Source organism: Oncorhynchus masou, chromosome 31, assembly GCF_036934945.1.
Source record: "Oncorhynchus masou masou isolate Uvic2021 chromosome 31, UVic_Omas_1.1, whole genome shotgun sequence".
In the NCBI taxonomy this organism is placed as follows: Eukaryota; Metazoa; Chordata; class Actinopteri; order Salmoniformes; family Salmonidae; genus Oncorhynchus; species Oncorhynchus masou.
The window spans coordinates 12769098-12788430 of NC_088242.1; the positions used below are offsets into that span (position 1 = coordinate 12769098).

Consider the following 19333-nt stretch of genomic DNA (forward strand, 5'->3'; position numbering starts at 1 on the left):
AGCTGGAGCATGACTTTAAGAATGGGCAAAAATCCCAGTGGCTAGATGTGCCAAGCTTATAGAGACAAACCCCAAGAGACTTGCAGCTGTAATTGCAGCAAAAGGTGGCTCTACAAACTATTGATTTTTTTTTGGGGGGGGGGGGGGGATGAATAGTCATGCACGCTCAAGTTCTGTTTCTTTGTCTTATTTCTTGTATGTTTCACAATAAAAAATATTTTGCATCTTCAAAGCGGTAGGCATGTTGTGTAAATCAAATGATACAACCCCCCCAAAACTCTATCTTTCACAAGCCACTGTACAGTATGTTTACCCACAATTTGACATTGGTAGAAATAAGGACCTTACCTCAAATCCTTGGGATGTGACTGGTATCCCATAAGATGGCGTTCCAGGGTCTCTGCATGTGTTATATGCAGGATCTAAAGAAAAATACATGTTTAGCTCACTGCCGAACAACATAATCATCATCACTGTAGAAAATAAGCAAACACTTAACTACATGACACAACACCACTACAGACTACACCACAACATACCACACCACAACTAAGGCAGCAGACAGTGGTGTAAAGTACTTAAATAAAAATAAGTACTACTTAAGTAATTTTGTACTTAATTATTTATATGTTTGACTACTTTCACTTTTATTCACTACATTCTTTTAAGAAAATATTTTACTTTTTACTCCATATATTTTCCTTAACACCCCAAAGTACTCGTTATATTTTGAATGCTTAGCAGGACAGGAAAATGGTTCAATTTATGCACTTAACAGAACATCCCTGGACATCGCTACTAACTCTGATCTGGCAGACTCACTAAACACACATGCTTCTTTTGTAAATGATGTTGGAATGTTGGAGTGTGCCTCTGGCTATCTGTAAATTAAAAAATAATAAGAAAATGGTGCTGTCTGGTTTGCTTAATATAAGGAATTTGAAAATGATTTACACTTTTACAACTTAAGTTTATTTTAAATCAAATACTTTTAGACTTTTCCTCAAGAATTTCCCTGGGTGACTTTTCCCTTTACTTGAGTCATGTTCTTTTAAGGTATGAATGGGCAGGACAACCCACCTATACATGAGGGATGTATTCCACTCCAAGTTCCATCAATCTGACACACTCTCCTGGATGATCCGACCAGGATGTTGGGGTCCCTACAGTAGAAGGTGACCTCTGACCTGTAGGTGAACTGTTTGCCCTCAGCATAACCCTCTGCTGGGGTGCCTGGGTCTCCACACAGCACAGCTAGGCGCAACAAAGCACAGAGACCATTACTCAAATCACACACTTCACATCACACACATCCCCCAGGTTACGTGGGTTTCAGAATCTATATTTACAATTTTTCATAGGCATGATGATCACAACGTTTAATATAGGCACTACTGACCAGCTAATCATTCATAACATGGCTCTTGGAATTAGGTGAAAAAATATATTGTTGTGAGGAACAGAAAGCACCATAGCTAAACTAGACCTGCTAACCCCTACTGTATAATAGATAATACAATGGTTTCAAGATGCTTTTTCATAATAGGACCTTCATGTTTGTGAAATGCCCCACATAAATGTTCCACAAAGAGTTTAGCAGGGGAAGTCACTCAGACCCGTTTCAGACCCACAGCATGAGAAGTTGTTATTACAGAGTGTGTTCTCCTGCAGGCTTTCCATGACAACCCACTTTCCATGACAACCCACTCTGTGCATGGAATTTCAGAACATTCTGGCAGTACTTCTGACACCGTGTCAGGAGCTTATGATCAAGGCCTGCAGGCTGCAGCAGCAGACTCCGTCCATGTACCTTGTAATGCTCATGTTATGGGCAGCCCTAGCTGCGGATACTTGAGGGATCAATTTAGGAAATGTTGACATTTTTTTTGCATCTGTCACAACAGTTTCCCAACCTGTCAAATCTGGCATTTCACAGAGGATTTAGCCGGGTCATGCACCCCCCAGCGGCACTACTTTAACAGGGCTATAGGAAGGATAAGTAGGCCAGGTGTGCACATTTAATTTGCTTTAAACTGATAGGCACTGCTTTCGTCAGTTTGATGCATCTACCATAAAATATTTTTTTATACAAACATAGCAATAGGTAAACACTGCTAAGCTTTGATGACACTGCCATTGCACTAAAGTTTAGATCAAGTGCTCAGATTATCAGTCTTAAAGGGACTTGATTTTAACTTACGAAGACATTGAGGGATTTCCCCTCGCCATGTGCCGTTCCCCTCACATGAAACGATTCCAGGGCTGGATAGCTGGTACCCATCGAAGCAGCTATAGATGACGCTGGAGCCCCACTGCAAGTCTGACCCCTCAACCTTCCCATTGTGAACAGCCGGAGGACGGCCACACATGATCACTGATGTGGGGGACAAAACAATATCATCAGGACGGATGTAATGATTTTTAGTGAGTAAGTACTGCATGTTAACTGAAAACATATGTTTTAATGTGCTAGAAAGGAATGGATGATTTATCGCGGTTCATATCCTCTTTGATGATCATATTCTGTCTCCCACAAGGAGAAAGTGTTTTCATATGCTTATTATTGGCAAGTAATATAGTTCATTGGGAAGTGGAAGTCCCATTAATCACAATACATATCCAATATGGACTGTGTATCTGTTTTCGATTATATGCAGGGCATTGCACTGTTATTTCCCATTGAGACGATAACATATTCTAACTCTAAAAAAAATCATTGCAAATGCTGTGGTATTGGATGTCTATTCTGTAAAAATAGGAACTTCTGGCATATTAAACCGTATTCACCCACAGGATTGCAATTGGTCTATAACCACATGTCTGGTAAATCGCTACTGTGGGAAATTATATGTGAAGTGCACACACATTCACTCTCTGCCTGTCAATCTGCTTGGGAGGAGACTTCCCTGCTCTATGCTTGTCTGCATTGCACCACTAACTGGATGCATCGTTTTCTCCACACGTTTCAAGTCTGACATCTGATAGCACAGATCCTACACATTTCATGGATAACATCCCTTCAGTCTGTGTAAGTGAATAATTTGTGCTTGCTGTGCCAAAAAAGGTAGAGAAACTACTCCAAACAAGATCAAAAAACTTTGAGTTCTTTGATCTCAGAGTGCTTGAAATTCTGGAGTGTTGTGATATCTGTACTATATTTCTCTGGTTGCTTCTCATATCAGATCTCAGTAAAGAAATGAAAGTAGAAATGTTTGTTTCTTTGTAAGCCAACGACAAGTATTATTGAGTCATAACCAAAGTTGAATTACCTTTACAGTAAGGCTTGGTTTGGTTCCAAGACCCGTTCTTGGTGCAGAGGAGCACAGACGTACCGACAGTGTCCATGACGTGTCCTGGGTTACAGTGGTACTGAACAGTCTTGTTGAAGGTGAACTCATTTCCTACGTAAATCCCATTGGCAACAGGACCTGGATCTCCACAGCTGATCACTGTTGATTTGGTAAAACATTTGTACATGTAGTACTATATAAGCATAATCAAAAGCAAAGCATGGCATGTAGCATATAAGATTAGGTGTATTGCGTCCATGTCTCATGGTCTAGGTTGAATGAATACAAGATGCGTGTTAAACGATCCCACTGTAGAGCTCCTACAGTCCACAGCACAGTATACCTGTGCAGTCTAGGGCAGAGCCGGTCCAGGTGCCATTGGTGGTGCAGTGGCGAGTGGTGAGACCCGAGGTCTCATATCCTTCCCAGCAGGCATATGCCACGGAGCTTGAAAACACTATTCCATCACTGAAGACAATCTTCCCGTAGGCAGGAGTACCTGGATTTCCACACGAAATAGCTGAGAAAAAACAACAAATAGATAAACATAAAAAAACTGGAACATTCATCAAGGTAAATTTAAGGTAAATAAACCATAAATTAATTGTCACTTGCAATCATGAAAGTACTACTCTTGCCTATTGATGAAAGGAAATGTGTATATAATTTATATATTTTTTTATTTAACCTTTCTTTAACTCAGTTAAGAACAAATTATTATTTACAATGACGGGCTACCGGCGAACAGTTAACTGCCTTGTTCACGGGCAGAACAACAGAGTTTTACCTTGTCAGCTTTAATTAAACATTTTTTGCCTTTAATCTACAGAGTATCCTATTGCAGCCTTAGAGTTACTTTCGGTTACTGGCCCAACACTCTAACCACTAGGCTACCTGCCTCCCCATAATAAGTCCAACCTTTCTTCAGTACAATATATTTTACAGATGCTGGCCAAGCAGATCAACTTAATTGTAATCTAACAGAAACAAGATATTAAAATAAAAGACCTATTGATTTGATCCAATTAGTTCAAGCTTTTTAAGGAAATGCCTTTTGTCAGTGATTTGAAGTGGCATTTTAGAAGACGGTAATAAATGAAATGGGATCCTCGCTCTCATAGATATCGGCTTTAAAAACCAATTAGGTTAATTGGGAACAACAAGGCTATTCCATAAATAATGAGGCATCGGGGACATATTCACAAACAAATAACCACATGACTCACATGAATAGAGCTTTTACTCACACAGCCTGCTTAAAGAGATTGTCTGGTACTTTTGTATACTTTTTAACCAATAGTTCTGAAAGTAGCGCTCACAAGCTAAAAGTGGTCCCCAAAAATCACATACGTCACATATGCGCACCACGTCATTGCGTGTGTGTGAATCTTGCTAGCTGTCACTCAAATGGTGAGGGGCTAAAGCACATTGGTTGAACTTGAATTGCTAGGGGGCTGGCCCACATGGGGTAAAATGTAGGGAAATCAGATTCCAGAAAAACGGTTGTTTTTTAATTAGGGATTTCTTGGTTAATTGAGGTAAGACAGTAATTCTGCTCATAGGTTATGCATGTATGAACTACACATTGACACATCCAGCCCAAGGCAGGACATTTCAAAAATATTTAGTAGTCACCAAAGTTCCAGAGGATGTCTTTAAATACTCTCAATAGGGCTTAAGCATTTTCATCTTTGTTTACAGAAGGGGAGAACTAACAGCATGGGAATCTTCAGAGGCCATTCATCAAAGAGGGATCAGGCAAAGCGTGACATCAGTTGTGAGGAAACATACTCTCCGCTTTCCCCCATGTGAAACTGAATGGCAAATGTACACAAATGCTGATCTCAAAAAAGTAATGAATGCTTTTGATTACAGTGGGAATCTCCGGGGCATATGCTACAGTGCTAGCTCTGAGTATTTATGTCTCAATTAGGGTTGATGGAGCACATACTCATTAGCTCAAGTCATAGAATAGCTAAATAGCTGAACATTTAAAGAGATTGAATGGGATCTTAAGCACTAATAAATTCATAACATATTGGAATTCATAAGATATCATACGATCTGCAGGACTTTTTTATTTTATTTTTTTACAGGACGTAACATACTGTATCATATGAAATGGATGACATTGCAAACAATTGTGCACAATTTTCGGGGACCCGTTTTGGCTCGTGAGCACTACTTTCAAAACTACTACCTAAAATTATACAAATCCTCTATAGCATCACTTTAAGAGCAGTAAACTTAATTATTCATTAATCTTGATAAGAATGATTAGTATTATCTGTGTAGACATAATAACACTCCAAGGCTGCAATAGGATACTCTGTAGATTAAAGGCAAAGAAATTACATTAAAATAAAATCCCCTGGTACAGCTTCCCTTAACAATGTAACCATTTACAAATAGAAAACAACTGGTCCAATAAAGAGTTTATGAAGTCCCTCAGGGAGACCGCTGTGGCCATATGTATTTCCTGACTCAAAGTAATTATTTCCCAAGTCACAGGCGTCTTGTGATCTCCCTGTGCACAAGAATTTGCATTTCATACTTGGGCACAGCATTATTTGTATCACATAAATAGTGCGCAGCATTCCACTTTAAATCTCCCAAGCAGTGATCCATCTCAACTCCCTTATAACAACCGTTAAACCATCCTCAATCATGAATGGTCTCTAAATAATGCAACTCTATTGATCTCCTGTAAGCAATCTGCAGGCTTATCTCACTGTGTACTGTGTTGCCGTGAAGACTAAATAAATAAGATTAATAATACATTTATAAATATAGAAATGCACAAAAAAACTGACCAATTGATGAAAATAAAAACAAGAAGGAAGTAAATGGAGTAAATCAACAAGGTCCAACTTTGACTCACCAAGTTCTGAGCAAACAAAACAAATAAATAAATAATAAATATAGTTGAAGTCGGAAGTTTACATACACTTAGGTTGGAGTCATGAAAACAAATTTTTCAACCACTCCACAAATTCCTTGTTAACAAACTGTAGTTTTGGCAAGTCGGTTAGGACATCTATTTTGTGCATGACACAAGTAATTTTTCCAACAATTGTTTACAGAACGATTATTTCACTTTTAATTCATTATATCACAATACCAGTGGGACAGAAGTTTACATACATTAAGTTGACAGTGCCTTTAAACAGCTTGGAAAATTCTCAAAATTTATGTCATGGCTTTAGAAGCTTCTGATAGGCTAATTACATTTACATTACATTTAAGTCATTTAGCAGACGCTCTTATCCAGAGCGACTTACAAATTGGTGAATTCACCTTCTCACATCCAGTGGAACAGCCACTTTACAATAGTGCATCTAAATCATTTAAGGGGGGGTGAGAAGGATTACTTATCCTATCCTAGGTATTCCTTGAAGAGGTGGGGTTTCAGGTGTCTCCGGAAGGTGGTGATTGACTCCGCTGTCCTGGCGTCGTGAGGGAGTTTGTTCCACCATTGGGGGGCCAGAGCAGCGAACAGTTTTGACTGGGCTGAGCGGGAACTGTACTTCCTCAGTGGTAGGGAGGCGAGCAGGCCAGAGGTGGATGAACGCAGTGCCCTTGTTTGGGTGTAGGGCCTGATCAGAGCCTGGAGGTACTGCGGTGCCGTTCCCCTCACAGCTCCGTAGGCAAGCACCATGGTCTTGTAGCGGATGCGAGCTTCAACTGGAATTGACATCATTTGAGTCATTTGGAGGTGTAACTGTGGATGTATTTCAAGGCCTACCTTCAAACTCAGTGCCTCTTTGCTAGACATCATGGGAAAATCAAATGAAATCAGCAGAAACCTCAGAAAGAAAAATTGTAGACCACCACAAGTCTGGTTCATCCTTGAGAGCAATTTCCAAATGCCTGAAGGCACCACGTTCATCTGTACAAACAATAGTACGCAAATATAAACACCATTGGACCATGCAGCCGTCATACCGTTCAGGAAGGAGACGCGTTCTGTCTCCTAGAGATGAACGTACTTTGGTGCGAAAAGTGCAAATCAATTCCAGAACAACAGCAAAGAACCTTGCAAAGATGCTGGAGGAAACAGATACAAAGGTCTCCATATCCACAGTAAAACGAGTCCTATAATCGACATAACTTGAAAGGCCGCTCAGCAAGGAACAAGCCACTGCTCCAAAACCGCCATAAAAAAGCCAGACTACGGTTTGCAACTGCACATGGGGACAAAGATCGTACTTTTTGGAAAAATGTCCTCTGGTCTGATGAAACAAAAATAGAACTGTTTGGCCATAATGACCATTGTTATGTTTGGAGGAAAAAGGGGGAGGCTTGCAATCCCAACCGTGAAGCACAGGGGTGGCAGCATCATGTTGTGGGGGTGCTTTGCTGCAGGAGGGACTGGTGCACTTCACAAAATAGATGGCTTCATGAGGAGGAAAATTTGGTGGATATATTGAAGCAACATCTTAAGACATCAGTCAGGAAGTTAAAGCTTGGTCACAAATGGGTCTTCGAAATGGACATTGACCCTAAGCATACTTACAAAGTTGTGGCAAAATGGCTTAAGTACAACAAAGTCAAGGTATTGGAGTGGCCATCACAAAGCCCTGACCACAATCCTGTAGAAAATGTGTGGGAAGAACTGAAAAAGCAGGTGTGAGCAAGGAGGCCTACAAACCTGACTCAGTTACACCAGCTCTGTCAGGAGGAATGGGCCAAAATTCACCCAACTTATTGTGGGAAGCTTGTGGAAGGCTACCCAAAATATTTGACCCAAGTTAAACAATTTAAAGGCAACGCTACCAAATACTAATTGAGTGCATGTAAACTTCCGACCCACTGGGAATGTGATGAAAGTAATAAAAGCGGAAATAAAAGTGGACATTAAAATAAAGTGTTCATCCTAACTGACCTAAGACAGGGAATTTTTACTAGGATTAAATATCAGGAATTGTGAAACACTGAGTTTAAATGTATTTGGCTAAGTATTTATGTATTTATAAATATATCAACAGTACCAGTCAAAAGTATTTTTGACTATTGTAGAATAATAGTGGACATCAAAACTATAAAACAACACAAAAAAAGCAAAAAAAAGTGTTAAATAAATCCAAATATATTTTATATTTAAGTTTCTTCAAAGTAGCCACCCTTTGCCTTGATGACAGCTTTGCACACTCTTGGCAGAGCAAGATGAGCTAAAATCTAATGAAGGAACATTAGCTAAACTTTTTCAGCGAGTTGCCAGTCAAAATTGCACTGATAAACGATAGGGAATAGCCTGCTTCCCCTTCTGCCGCTTGCCTGCCAATGCATGCGTTGTCCCAACCAAGCACCCAAGCTTACTGGCTAATGTTGGCTAGCTTGCTAACTAGCTACTTCCAGACACAAATGGGAGAACACATGACTGACCCATTTTACTCGCCGTAGCAGAGCTAGTAAGGCTGTTTACATGTTATATAGAGCATTCGTGACTAACTTTTACGTTTTGTCTATTGACACCGGTCATATTCTGCACCCAAAATATTGAGTCATTGAAACTGAAACAGTGCTTCCGGAATGGAGGCAGCAAACAATGTGCCAGGCCAGCTGTGATTCGCAAACTGATTGCTATATGTTTTGGACTGCCATGAAATGTACGGTATTGGTCAATTATATTAATGCATTGAACTGCATCCATCTATTCTCCAACAATGCCTTAGTGTACGTCATGGAATGTTGAGTCAAATATAACCTATAAAGTTGGTTTTGTAGCATAAACTGGGAATTGTATATTTTTTGACTGAAATTATGATTGTCTGTCGGTTTCATATCTGCAAAGTAGTTAAAACACTGTCAGTTCCACTTTAAATTACTAGAGGGGTTATGTCATAAACCCTAAAAGTTCCAGAATGGTTGAAAATGGCAGCCAATTGGTCAGGGAGAAATCAAGACCAGTCTAATGTGAATGAATGGCAGTAGAGGCATTATCCTGATTTTACTAGTGCAGGAAAATAAAAGGAAGGCATGTGATATATCAGAAATTGTATAATAGAATTATCGTTGAAATATTCCTATAATTATACAGTAATACAATTATACATATTGTTTATACAGGTTTTTCACTAATATTCTGTGTAAATAGCCTCCAAAATATGTAAACAGATCATAAATGTCAACATTTGTGTTTTCTTGAAAAGCTGCGAGTGCTATTATACGATACAACATCAGAAGTCTACTTGTTGCATTTACAACTTGTCTAAGTCCTGTCATCAACTGATTTCAACCAGTGTATGGCTGTGCATTCACTGCATTGTTTGAATAAAATGTTGGCATATTGTCAGTTAATTTGAAAAAATGCATGGAATCCTTCCTTTGGTTAGCTAGCTAACAAATATACAGTGTATATACATTATTCAAATTCATTATTTTACACAATATCTTATCACACCACTGGCAAACCACAATTGACCAACACCCTGACCAAAATGGCTGACCTTTATCCCATCATAACAAGGTTCATGTCCATTCTACTATTCTAATTCCATGTCCGACCCCATCTAACAGACAACACTGAACACTCATGATAACTGGGTTAAAAATATGACAAACAACAGAGCAGCAAATAACTGAAGAACACAAACAACAACTTAAACACCAAAACACACACAGGAATGAGAAACACAACCTGAAAACAAGGAACCCATAATTACCCAAAATCCTATGGCACAGCTACAATATGCGTTGTGTAGAGAAGGTGAATTCACCAATTTGTAAGTCGCTCTGGATAAGAGCGTCTGCTAAATGACTTAAATGTAAAATGTAAATGTATACAGTACATCATAATCATGGTCATAATAAATTAGATTTGGGCAAATTATTTGAATTTAATTGTGGGATTAAGGAGCTATCAAGCTCAATCAAAGTGATTGGTTAATGAGACACAGTTTAAGACGTACTAAAGACATTAAATACATTTACGTATGATATCTTTATGTCCAAATGAGTCTATTTAAAAGTGAATGATGAGATAATTGAGGGTAAATTTTTATCTTTCTAAAACGTAGAAATATACAGTAGATAAAGCTTCAGGGTTGGAGACAATTCCAGTCAATTCAGGAAGTACACTGAAAGTCCAACTCCAATTCTCTTCAATGCTTTTCAATGAGGACATTTTGGAATTTTGTTTACTTTATGAATTGACTAAAATTGAAATGAAATTGACCCCAACCCTGATCGGCTAAGATATACAGTACACCCATACTTGTAACTTTGTACTGGATGTGTGTATGCACATAATTTCATACTTCTTATGAATGTGCCAATAAGCACCTTGGCTTCACTCAAGGTTTCCCATGTCATTTTTCAAATGATGAATTAAACAGAAATAACCCTGGATGCTTCTCTTTTGAATTCCTCCCAACATTGCTGAGCATTAAGGTAATAGACTATAATAGGTGTTGGATGGCGTTATCCTTTCTGAAAACCTGCATTAAAGCAACGATTATCATACAGTACATTACCAGTGGTAGGTGGTCTGTGTAGGACTCCTCACCCTTGCATACATCAAGGAGTCCTAAATTCAGAAGGTTCAATGCAGCAGTTTTTTCTCTCAATTTCCCCAATTACTTTTTGCAGAAGAACTGGTCATTAAGACACTTTTTCAGGGTGGACCATGACACTGCGTTATCAGCCCTCAAAGTTCAAGACAACTGGGAACTTGGGTAAAACAAACTACGAATGGTAAAATAAGTTTGGAACTTTCATCCAACTCAGAATTGTACAGTGCCTTGCAAAAGTAATCATCCCCCTTGGTGTTTTTCCTATTTTGTTGTATTACAACCTGTAATTTAAATGGATTTCTATTTGGATTTCATGTGATGGACATTCACAAAATAGTCCAAATTGGTGAAGTGAAATTTAAAAAAATAACGTGCTGCGTGCATATGTATTCACCCCCTTTGCTATGCAACCCCTAAATAAGATCTGGTGCAACCAATTACCTTCAGAAGTCACATATTTAGTTAAATAAAGTCCACCTGTGTGCAATCTAAGTGTAACATGAGCTCAGTATATATATATATATATATATATGCCCCACACACAGGGGCAAAAAAAGTATTTAGTCAGCCACCAATTGTGCAAGTTCTCCCACTTAAAAAGATGAGAGAGGCCTGTAATTTTCATCATAGGTACACTTCAACTATGACAGGCAAAATGAGAAGAAAAAAAATCCAGAAAATCACATTGTAGGATTTTTAATGAATTTATTTGCAAATTATGGTGGAAAATAAGTATTTGGTCACCTACAAACAAGCAAGATTTCTGGCTCTCACAGACCTGTAACTTCTTCTTTAAGAGGCTCCTCTGTCCTCCACTCGTTACCTGTATTAATGGCACCTGTTTGAACTTGTTATCAGTATAAAAGACACCTGTCCACAACCTCAAACAGTCACACTCCAAACTCCACTATGGCCAAGACCAAAGAGCTGTCAAAGGACACCAGAAACAAAATTGTAGACCTGCACCAGGCTGGGAAGACTGAATCTGCAATAGGTAAGCAGCTTGGTTTGAAGAAATCAACTGTGGGAGCAATTATTAGGAAATGGAATACATACAAGACCACTGATAATCTCCCTCGATCTGGGGCTCCATGCAAGGTCTCACCCCGTGGGGTCAAAATGATTACAAGAACGGTGAGCAAAAATCCCAGAACCACACGGGGGGATCTACTGAATGACCTGCAGAGAGCTGGGACCAAAGTAACAAAGCCTACCATCAGTAACACACTACGCCGCCAGGGACTCAAATCTTGCAGTGCCAGACGTGTCCCCATGCTTAAGCCAGTACATGTCCAGGCCCTTCTGAAGTTTGCTAGAGAGCATTTGGATGATCCAGAAGAAGATTGGAAGAATGTCATATGGTCAGATGAAACCAAAATATAACTTTTTGGTAAAAACTCAACTCGTCGTGTTTGGAGGACAAAGAATGCTGAGTTGAATCCAAAGAACACCATACCTACTGTGAAGCATGGGGGTGGAAACATCATGCTTTGGGGCTGTTTTTCTGCAAAGGGATCAGGACGACTGATCCGTGTAAAGGAAAGAATGAATGGAGCCATGTATTGTGTGATTTTGAGTGAAAACCTCCTTCCATCAGCAAGGGCATTGAAGATGAAACGTGGCTGGGTCTTTCAGCATGACAATGATCCCAAACACACCGCCCGGGCAACGAAGGAGTGGCTTCGTAAGAAGCATTTCAAGGTCCTGGAGTGGCCTAGCCAGTCTCCAGATCTCAACCCCATAGAACATCTTTGGAGGGAGTTGAAAGTCTGTGTTGCCCAGCAACAGCCCCAAAACATCACTGCTCTAGAGGAGATCTGCATGGAGGAATGTGACAAAATACCAGCAACAGTGTGTGAAAACCTTGTGAAGACTTACAGAAAACGTTTGACCTCTGTCATTGCCAACAAAGGGTAGATAAAGTATTGAGACAAACTTTTGTTATTGACCAAATACTTATTTTCCACCATAATTTGCAAATAAATTCATTAAAAATCCTACAATGTGATTTTCTGGATTTTTTTTCTCATTTTGTCTGCCATAGTTGAAGTGTACCTATGATGAAAATTACAAGCCTCTCTCATCTTTTTAAGTGGGAGAACTTGCACAATTTGTGGCTGACTAAATCCTTTTTTGCCCCACTGTGTGTGTATGTATGTATATACAGTGCCTTGCGAAAGTATTCGGCCCCCTTGAACTTTGCGACCTTTTGCCACATTTCAGGCTTCAAACATAAAGATATAAAACTGTATTTTTTGTGAAGAATCAACAACAAGTGGGACACAATCATGAAGTGGAACGACATTTATTGGATATTTCAAACTTTTTTAACAAATCAAAAACTGAAAAATTGGGCGTGCAAAATTATTCAGCCCCCCTAAGTTAATACTTTGTAGCACCACCTTTTGCTGCGATTACAGCTGTAAGTCGCTTGGGGTATGTCTCTATCAGTTTTGCACATCGAGAGACTGAAATTTTTTCCCATTCCTCCTTGCAAAACAGCTCGAGCTCAGTGAGGTTGGATGGAGAGCATTTGTGAACAGCAGTTTTCAGTTCTTTCCACAGATTCTCGATTGGATTCAGGTCTGGACTTTGACTTGGCCATTCTAACACCTGGATATGTTTATTTTTGAACCATTCCATTGTAGATTTTGCTTTATGTTTTGGATCATTGTCTTGTTGGAAGACAAATCTCCGTCCCAGTCTCAGGTCTTTTGCAGACTCCATCAGGTTTTCTTCCAGAGTGGTCCTGTATTTGGCTCCATCCATCTTCCCATCAATTTTAACCATCTTCCCTGTCCCTGCTGAAGAAAAGCAGGCCCAAACGATGATGCTGCCACCACCATGTTTGACAGTGGGTATGGTGTTTTCAGGGTGATGAGCAGTGTTGCTTTTACGCCAAACATAACGTTTTGCATTGTTGCCAAAAAGTTCAATTTTGGTTTCATCTGACCAGAGCACCTTCTTCCACATGTTTGGTGTGTCTCCCAGGTGGCTTGTGGCAAACTTTAAACGACACTTTTTATGGATATCTTTAAGAAATGGCTTTCTTCTTGACACTCTTCCATAAAGGCCAGATTTGTGCAATATACAACTGATTGTTGTCCTATGGACAGAGTCTCCCACCTCAGCTGTAGACCTCTGCAGTTCATCCAGAGTGATCATGGGCCTCTTGGCTGCATCTCTGATCAGTCTTCTCCTTGTATGAGCTGAAAGTTTAGAGGGACGGCCAGGTCTTCGTAGATTTGCAGTGGTCTGATACTCCTTCCATTTCAATATTATCGCTTGCACAGTGCTCCTTGGGATGTTTAAAGCTTGGGAAATCTTTTTGTATCCAAATCCGGCTTTAAACTTCTTCACAACAGTATCTCGGACCTGCCTGGTGTGTTCCTTGTTCTTCATGATGCTCTCTGCGTTTTTAACGGACCTCTGAGACTATCACAGTGCAGGTGCATTTATACGGAGACTTGATTACACACAGGTGGATTGTATTTATCATCATTAGTCATTTAGGTCAACATTGGATCATTCAGAGATCCTCACTGAACTTCTGGAGAGAGTTTGCTGCACTGAAAGTAAAGGGGCTGAATAATCTTGCACGCCCAATTTTTCAGTTTTTGATTTGTTAAAAAAGTTTGAAATATCCAATAAACGTCGTTCCACTTCATGATTGTGTCCCACTTGTTGTTGATTCTTCACAAAAAATACAGTTTTATATCTTTATGTTTGAAGCCTGAAATGTGGCAAAAGGTCGCAAAGTTCAAGGGGGCTGAATACTTTTGCAAGGCACTGTATATATCCGTTCCAAAAGGTGCCAGAGTCTGCAACACCATTAAGCAAGGTCAGGGACAAACTTGTGGAGAAGTGCAGATCAGGATTGGATTATAAAGAAATATCCTAAACTTTGAACATCCCACTGAGCACCATTAAATCCATTATTAAAACATGGAAAGAATATGGCACCACAACAAACCTGCCAAGAGAGGCCCACCCACCAAAACTCACGGACCAGGAAAGGATCCAATGTGGAAAATGTGGAATAGTCAAGGGGTCTGAATACTTTCCGAATGCACCGTATATGGCAGGGGACTCACCATCACAGACTGGTTGGGTGCCACTCCAGGAGCCATTGAGGAGGCAGGTCCTCTCAGCCGAGCCACTCAGGGAGAAGCCGGCTTCACAGGTGAACCTCAGCAGGCTCTTCAGCTGGAACTCGTCCCCCAACCTGGAGCCATGAGGTGGGATTCCAGGGTCACCACACTCCCCGGAACTACCGCCTAATGAAGGAGAGAGAAAATATCCAACGCTCAAACGACCACCCATCACTCACTACAGAAGGTCCATAGGCAGTGCATATCAGTCATTCTAGCCTTGTTTTCTGAGATGGAAATAGTTTTTTCCACACTCCCTTTTAACTTCCATGAAAGGCTACCAAGGCTCTACCCAGAGTGCTTGCTTCCTATAGCTCTCGCTACAAAACTTGAAAACCCCACAGAAACCCCTAGTTTTTTCAGCTGGGGTTGACTTCCCTGAAACCTGTCACTCAGTGTTATTTCTGTCCATTGGAGAGCCTTCAGGTTTCCCTGCCTGGCAGTGTGCAACACCCAGAAAAAAAGGTGCCATCTTGAACCAAAAAGGGTTCTTAGGCTGTCCCCATAGGAAAACCCTATGAAGAACCTCTTTTGGTTCGAGGTAGAACCCTTTTGGTTCCAGGTAGAACCATTTTGTGTTCCATGTGGAACCCTTTAAACAGAGGATTCTACATGGAACCCAAAATAGTTCTACCTGGAACCAAAAAGGGTTCTAACTGGAACCAAATATGGTTCTCCTATGGGGACAGCCGCAGGACCCTTTTTGGTTCCAGTTAGAACCCTTTTTGGTTCCAGGTAGAACTATTTGGAACAAAAACGGTTCTACCGCAAACCAAAAGAGGTTCTTCAAAGGGTGTAGGTCCCTGCTGATGGATATACCTGAGCAGTAGGGTTGTGGCCCGCTCCAGCGTCCGTCCTCCTGACAGTAGCGCGTGGCGTTCCCAATCAGTGCTCGGCCGTGGCTGCAGGTGTAATGGACCACGGCGCCGTTGGTGAACTTCCTACCTGACATAATAGCTTGGGGCGGTGTGCCAGGATCACCACAGGAAATAGCTGCAGGTGAAATGGAGAAAAAATGTTTAGAGGACATTTGATAGAAATACTTTTTTATATCCATCATGTATCTAAAGAAAATATTATAAAAATGGTAGTATTGTCACATACACCAGATAGCTGTAGTGAAATGTGTTTTTGTACAGGGTCAGCCATAGTAGTACAGCACCCCTGGAGCAAATTAGGGCAAATCGACAGATTTTTCACCTTGTCGGCTCGGGTATTCGAAACAGCAATCTTTTGGTTACTGGCCCAACGCTCAAACTGTAATGCTACCTGCCGCCCAAGATATACTTCATTTTTTCTTGTGCCTTCAGTGTTACTGTTACTGTCTGTTATTTTCATCAAGTATATGCCTTTTGAACCCAGCACCCAAACACTTGTTATTACTATAAACATTTGATTTGAACACCCCAATTTCTTATTCCATGCCTTCTCTGTTACCACTACTACTTCCACAACCCCCTTTCATCACTAACATTAACACTATATACAACATTTTCAGCACAGCCATAATGATTCTTTCTTTCTCACCACAATAAGAACAGTAAATTTCACTTTAAAAAAAAAATCATTCTCCAACAGCGACTAACCACACCACTTGGGACCCAGATTCTACCTCTACCACTTTTTGTACCCTGAGCAAGACAATCCCAGCATATTACTCACAAAGGCACTTAGGAAGTGATCTGTCCCAGAGGCCGTTTGACTGACAGGTGAGAAGTGATGAGCCGAGCAGATAGAAGGCCCTCTTGCAGTGATACATCACACTGGTTCTGTAGTTGAAGCTCTCGGGGAAGCGCTGCTGCGGGTGACGAATGGCATTCTCCACGAAGCCTGGATCGGAGCAGTTTACCACTGCAAGATAAAACCGTCCGCATGCTTAAAGTCTGACAGTGAACCCAAGAGTGAGAAGAGAAGGGAAATCAATGGGAAAGCTTGAATAGCAAGATTTCTGTTCAAGTTCGGATTCATTTCAAAACAACCCATCCATGCTTTTTAAGATATACAGCTTCTCTCATGTACTGTAACTACAGATTTTCTACAGTCAATAGCATTTGACATACATTTACTCTAATAACTGTGTAGAAATGTCATACATGTGGGTTGATATGCAGTTTCTGTTCAGTTTAACTTGTCACAAAAATGTAGATTCCTTATGTACTTCAGTTGCACTTTAAACCAGCAGGGCAGGAAGCCCCAGTAACAATAATAAGCTGTACGTCTTGCCTCAGAGTTGGCTGAACATTGTTTTCAGCTATTGCCCTTCAACAAAAAAACAGCCTAAAGTTAATGTCCAGGGGAAGCTAAACAGATCGCTTTCCCTCAGTGACAGCTGCCAATGCCTTGGCAGTCAATTAAACCCCTAGGGACAGAGAGGTTGGAAAAACCCCTCCGAAATTGATAATTGGCACCTGCTATTGGCATGTTCCTTGCCTTTAATAGACACCATTATTCAGGTAACCCTCTTGAAAAAAGGTGATTGTTGGAACCCTGGGTGTGGGTGTGCAGAGTGGCTTACAAAATAGCAGGGAGCACAGTGACATACTGTAGGAATACTGCAGGCTGAGGTAGCAGGGGGCACACTGACATACTGTAGGAATACTGCAGGCTGAGGTAGCAGGGAGCACACTGACATACTGTAGGAATACTGCAGGCTGAGGTAGCAGGGAGCACACTGACATACTGTAGGAATACTGCAGGCTGAGGTAGCAGGGAGCACACTGACATACTGTAGGAATACTGCAGGCTGAGGTAGCAGGGAGCACACTGACATACTGTAGGAATACTGCAGGCTGAGGTAGCAGGGAGCACACTGACATACTGTAGGAATACTGCAGGCTGAGGTAGCAGGGAGCACACTGACATACTGTAGGAATACTGCAGGCTGAGGTAGCAGGGAGCACACTGACATACTGTAGGAATACTGAACAGTCTGAGGGAGGGAGTGACTGACCATTGTTGTGGCAGGTGAAGGAGGCTATTTATTTTTTGTTTTATAGATACTTTTTTTGACCTTGTTTTCCCTTGCTTTTTCAGCATGGAGTCATAGTCATTATAGTCATACAAATACAGTTGAAGTCGAAGTTTACATACACTTAGGATGGAGTCATTAAAACTCATTTTTCAACCACTCCACAAATTTCTTGTTGACAAACTATAGTATTGGCAAGTCGGTTAGGACATCTACTTTCTGCATGACACAAGTAATTTTTCCAAAACATGCAGACCAGTACGCCATAGCCAATTAGAGCTACAGTAGGCCTTCATGCAAACAAGCTATTTGCCACCATTCACTTTGAAGTGGACTGTGTGTTCAGTGATGCCTATTTAGCAATTTTGTTGCCTGATTTTGAAACTATTCAGCCTACCCTGGCAACTTTTTTTTCAAACAGCACCTACCAACAAATTGAGCTACTTTTAAAAATGTATTTGGAACTTTTAGCAACTTTTGAAAAGTGACTCAAACGCTAAAACGCACGTATTTTCCTTCTAAATGACACAAAAACGATTTTCTCTGTCACACACTCAGTCACAACACACGTGCCTGGCTGCAAAAGTGAATTGTGAGTGACGTCAGCAGAAGGCCAGCAGCAATTTCAGAAAATTGCTAATCATTGTTGGCTGACTGCAGCAAGCAGTAGTATATGCCTTCGACGAGACAAACCCAATGAATATAGTTGGTCACGAAAGTTTGATCTTGGACATAACTTATAACATTAATCAACATGTCTCAATCAAACTTGTACAGAAAAGAGTGGGAGTCTGTACCAGAACAAATGTCAAAATCATATTTTTTTGCCGAGATAGCCAGTCAATTTGAGTAACGTTATTGTGGATTCAACGTAATGACGCAGTTTTACGTTATCACGCAATGACATCACGTAATTTAGCAACAAATCAACCTGCCTCAAGCAACTTACTCTGAAAATTAGTTGGCAACACTGTGTGTGTTTACAGGCAGTAGCAAAAGCGCAACTTTAGAAATTAGAACGCATTCGGCAAAAGCCACAAAATACACCTGAATGGATTTCTGCACATTCTGTCACATTACATTTGTGAACTTTACAGTCCTATTGATCAAACAACCATGAAAATGTAGGCTCTCTCTCCATCCGTTATGCACATCAAGAAGATCAACAACTAATTCTAGCCAGAGCAAGATGAGCTAAAATGTAACGAATGAACATTAGATAAACTCGAACTTTTCAGCTAGTTGCCCGTCAAAATTTCACTGATAACCAATGGGGAATTATATCCTACTGGTCCTTCTGCAGCTTGCCTGTCAATGCAATCTTTCATGTCCCTACCAAGCAAGTTGGCTAGCTTACTAGCTAGCTACTGACGGACACAAATGAGAGAACACCTGACTCTGACCATTTTG

General features: G+C 40.5%; 1 protein-coding gene across 1 annotated transcript in view; it reads right to left on the reverse strand.

Moving 5' to 3' along the window:
* The window catches only part of LOC135523452 (CUB and sushi domain-containing protein 1-like), a 422532-nt gene that overhangs the window by 9478 nt on the left and 393721 nt on the right, over positions 1 to 19333 (reverse strand). The window contains exons 55-62 of the mRNA XM_064950127.1: positions 16618 to 16806; positions 15775 to 15948; positions 14899 to 15081; positions 3634 to 3810; positions 3270 to 3449; positions 2201 to 2374; positions 1081 to 1254; positions 349 to 422 (exon numbers count right to left, since the gene is read on the reverse strand). Of these exons, the coding sequence (XP_064806199.1) occupies positions 349 to 422; positions 1081 to 1254; positions 2201 to 2374; positions 3270 to 3449; positions 3634 to 3810; positions 14899 to 15081; positions 15775 to 15948; positions 16618 to 16806 (1325 nt within the window). The remainder of the gene's footprint in view (positions 1 to 348; positions 423 to 1080; positions 1255 to 2200; positions 2375 to 3269; positions 3450 to 3633; positions 3811 to 14898; positions 15082 to 15774; positions 15949 to 16617; positions 16807 to 19333) is intronic.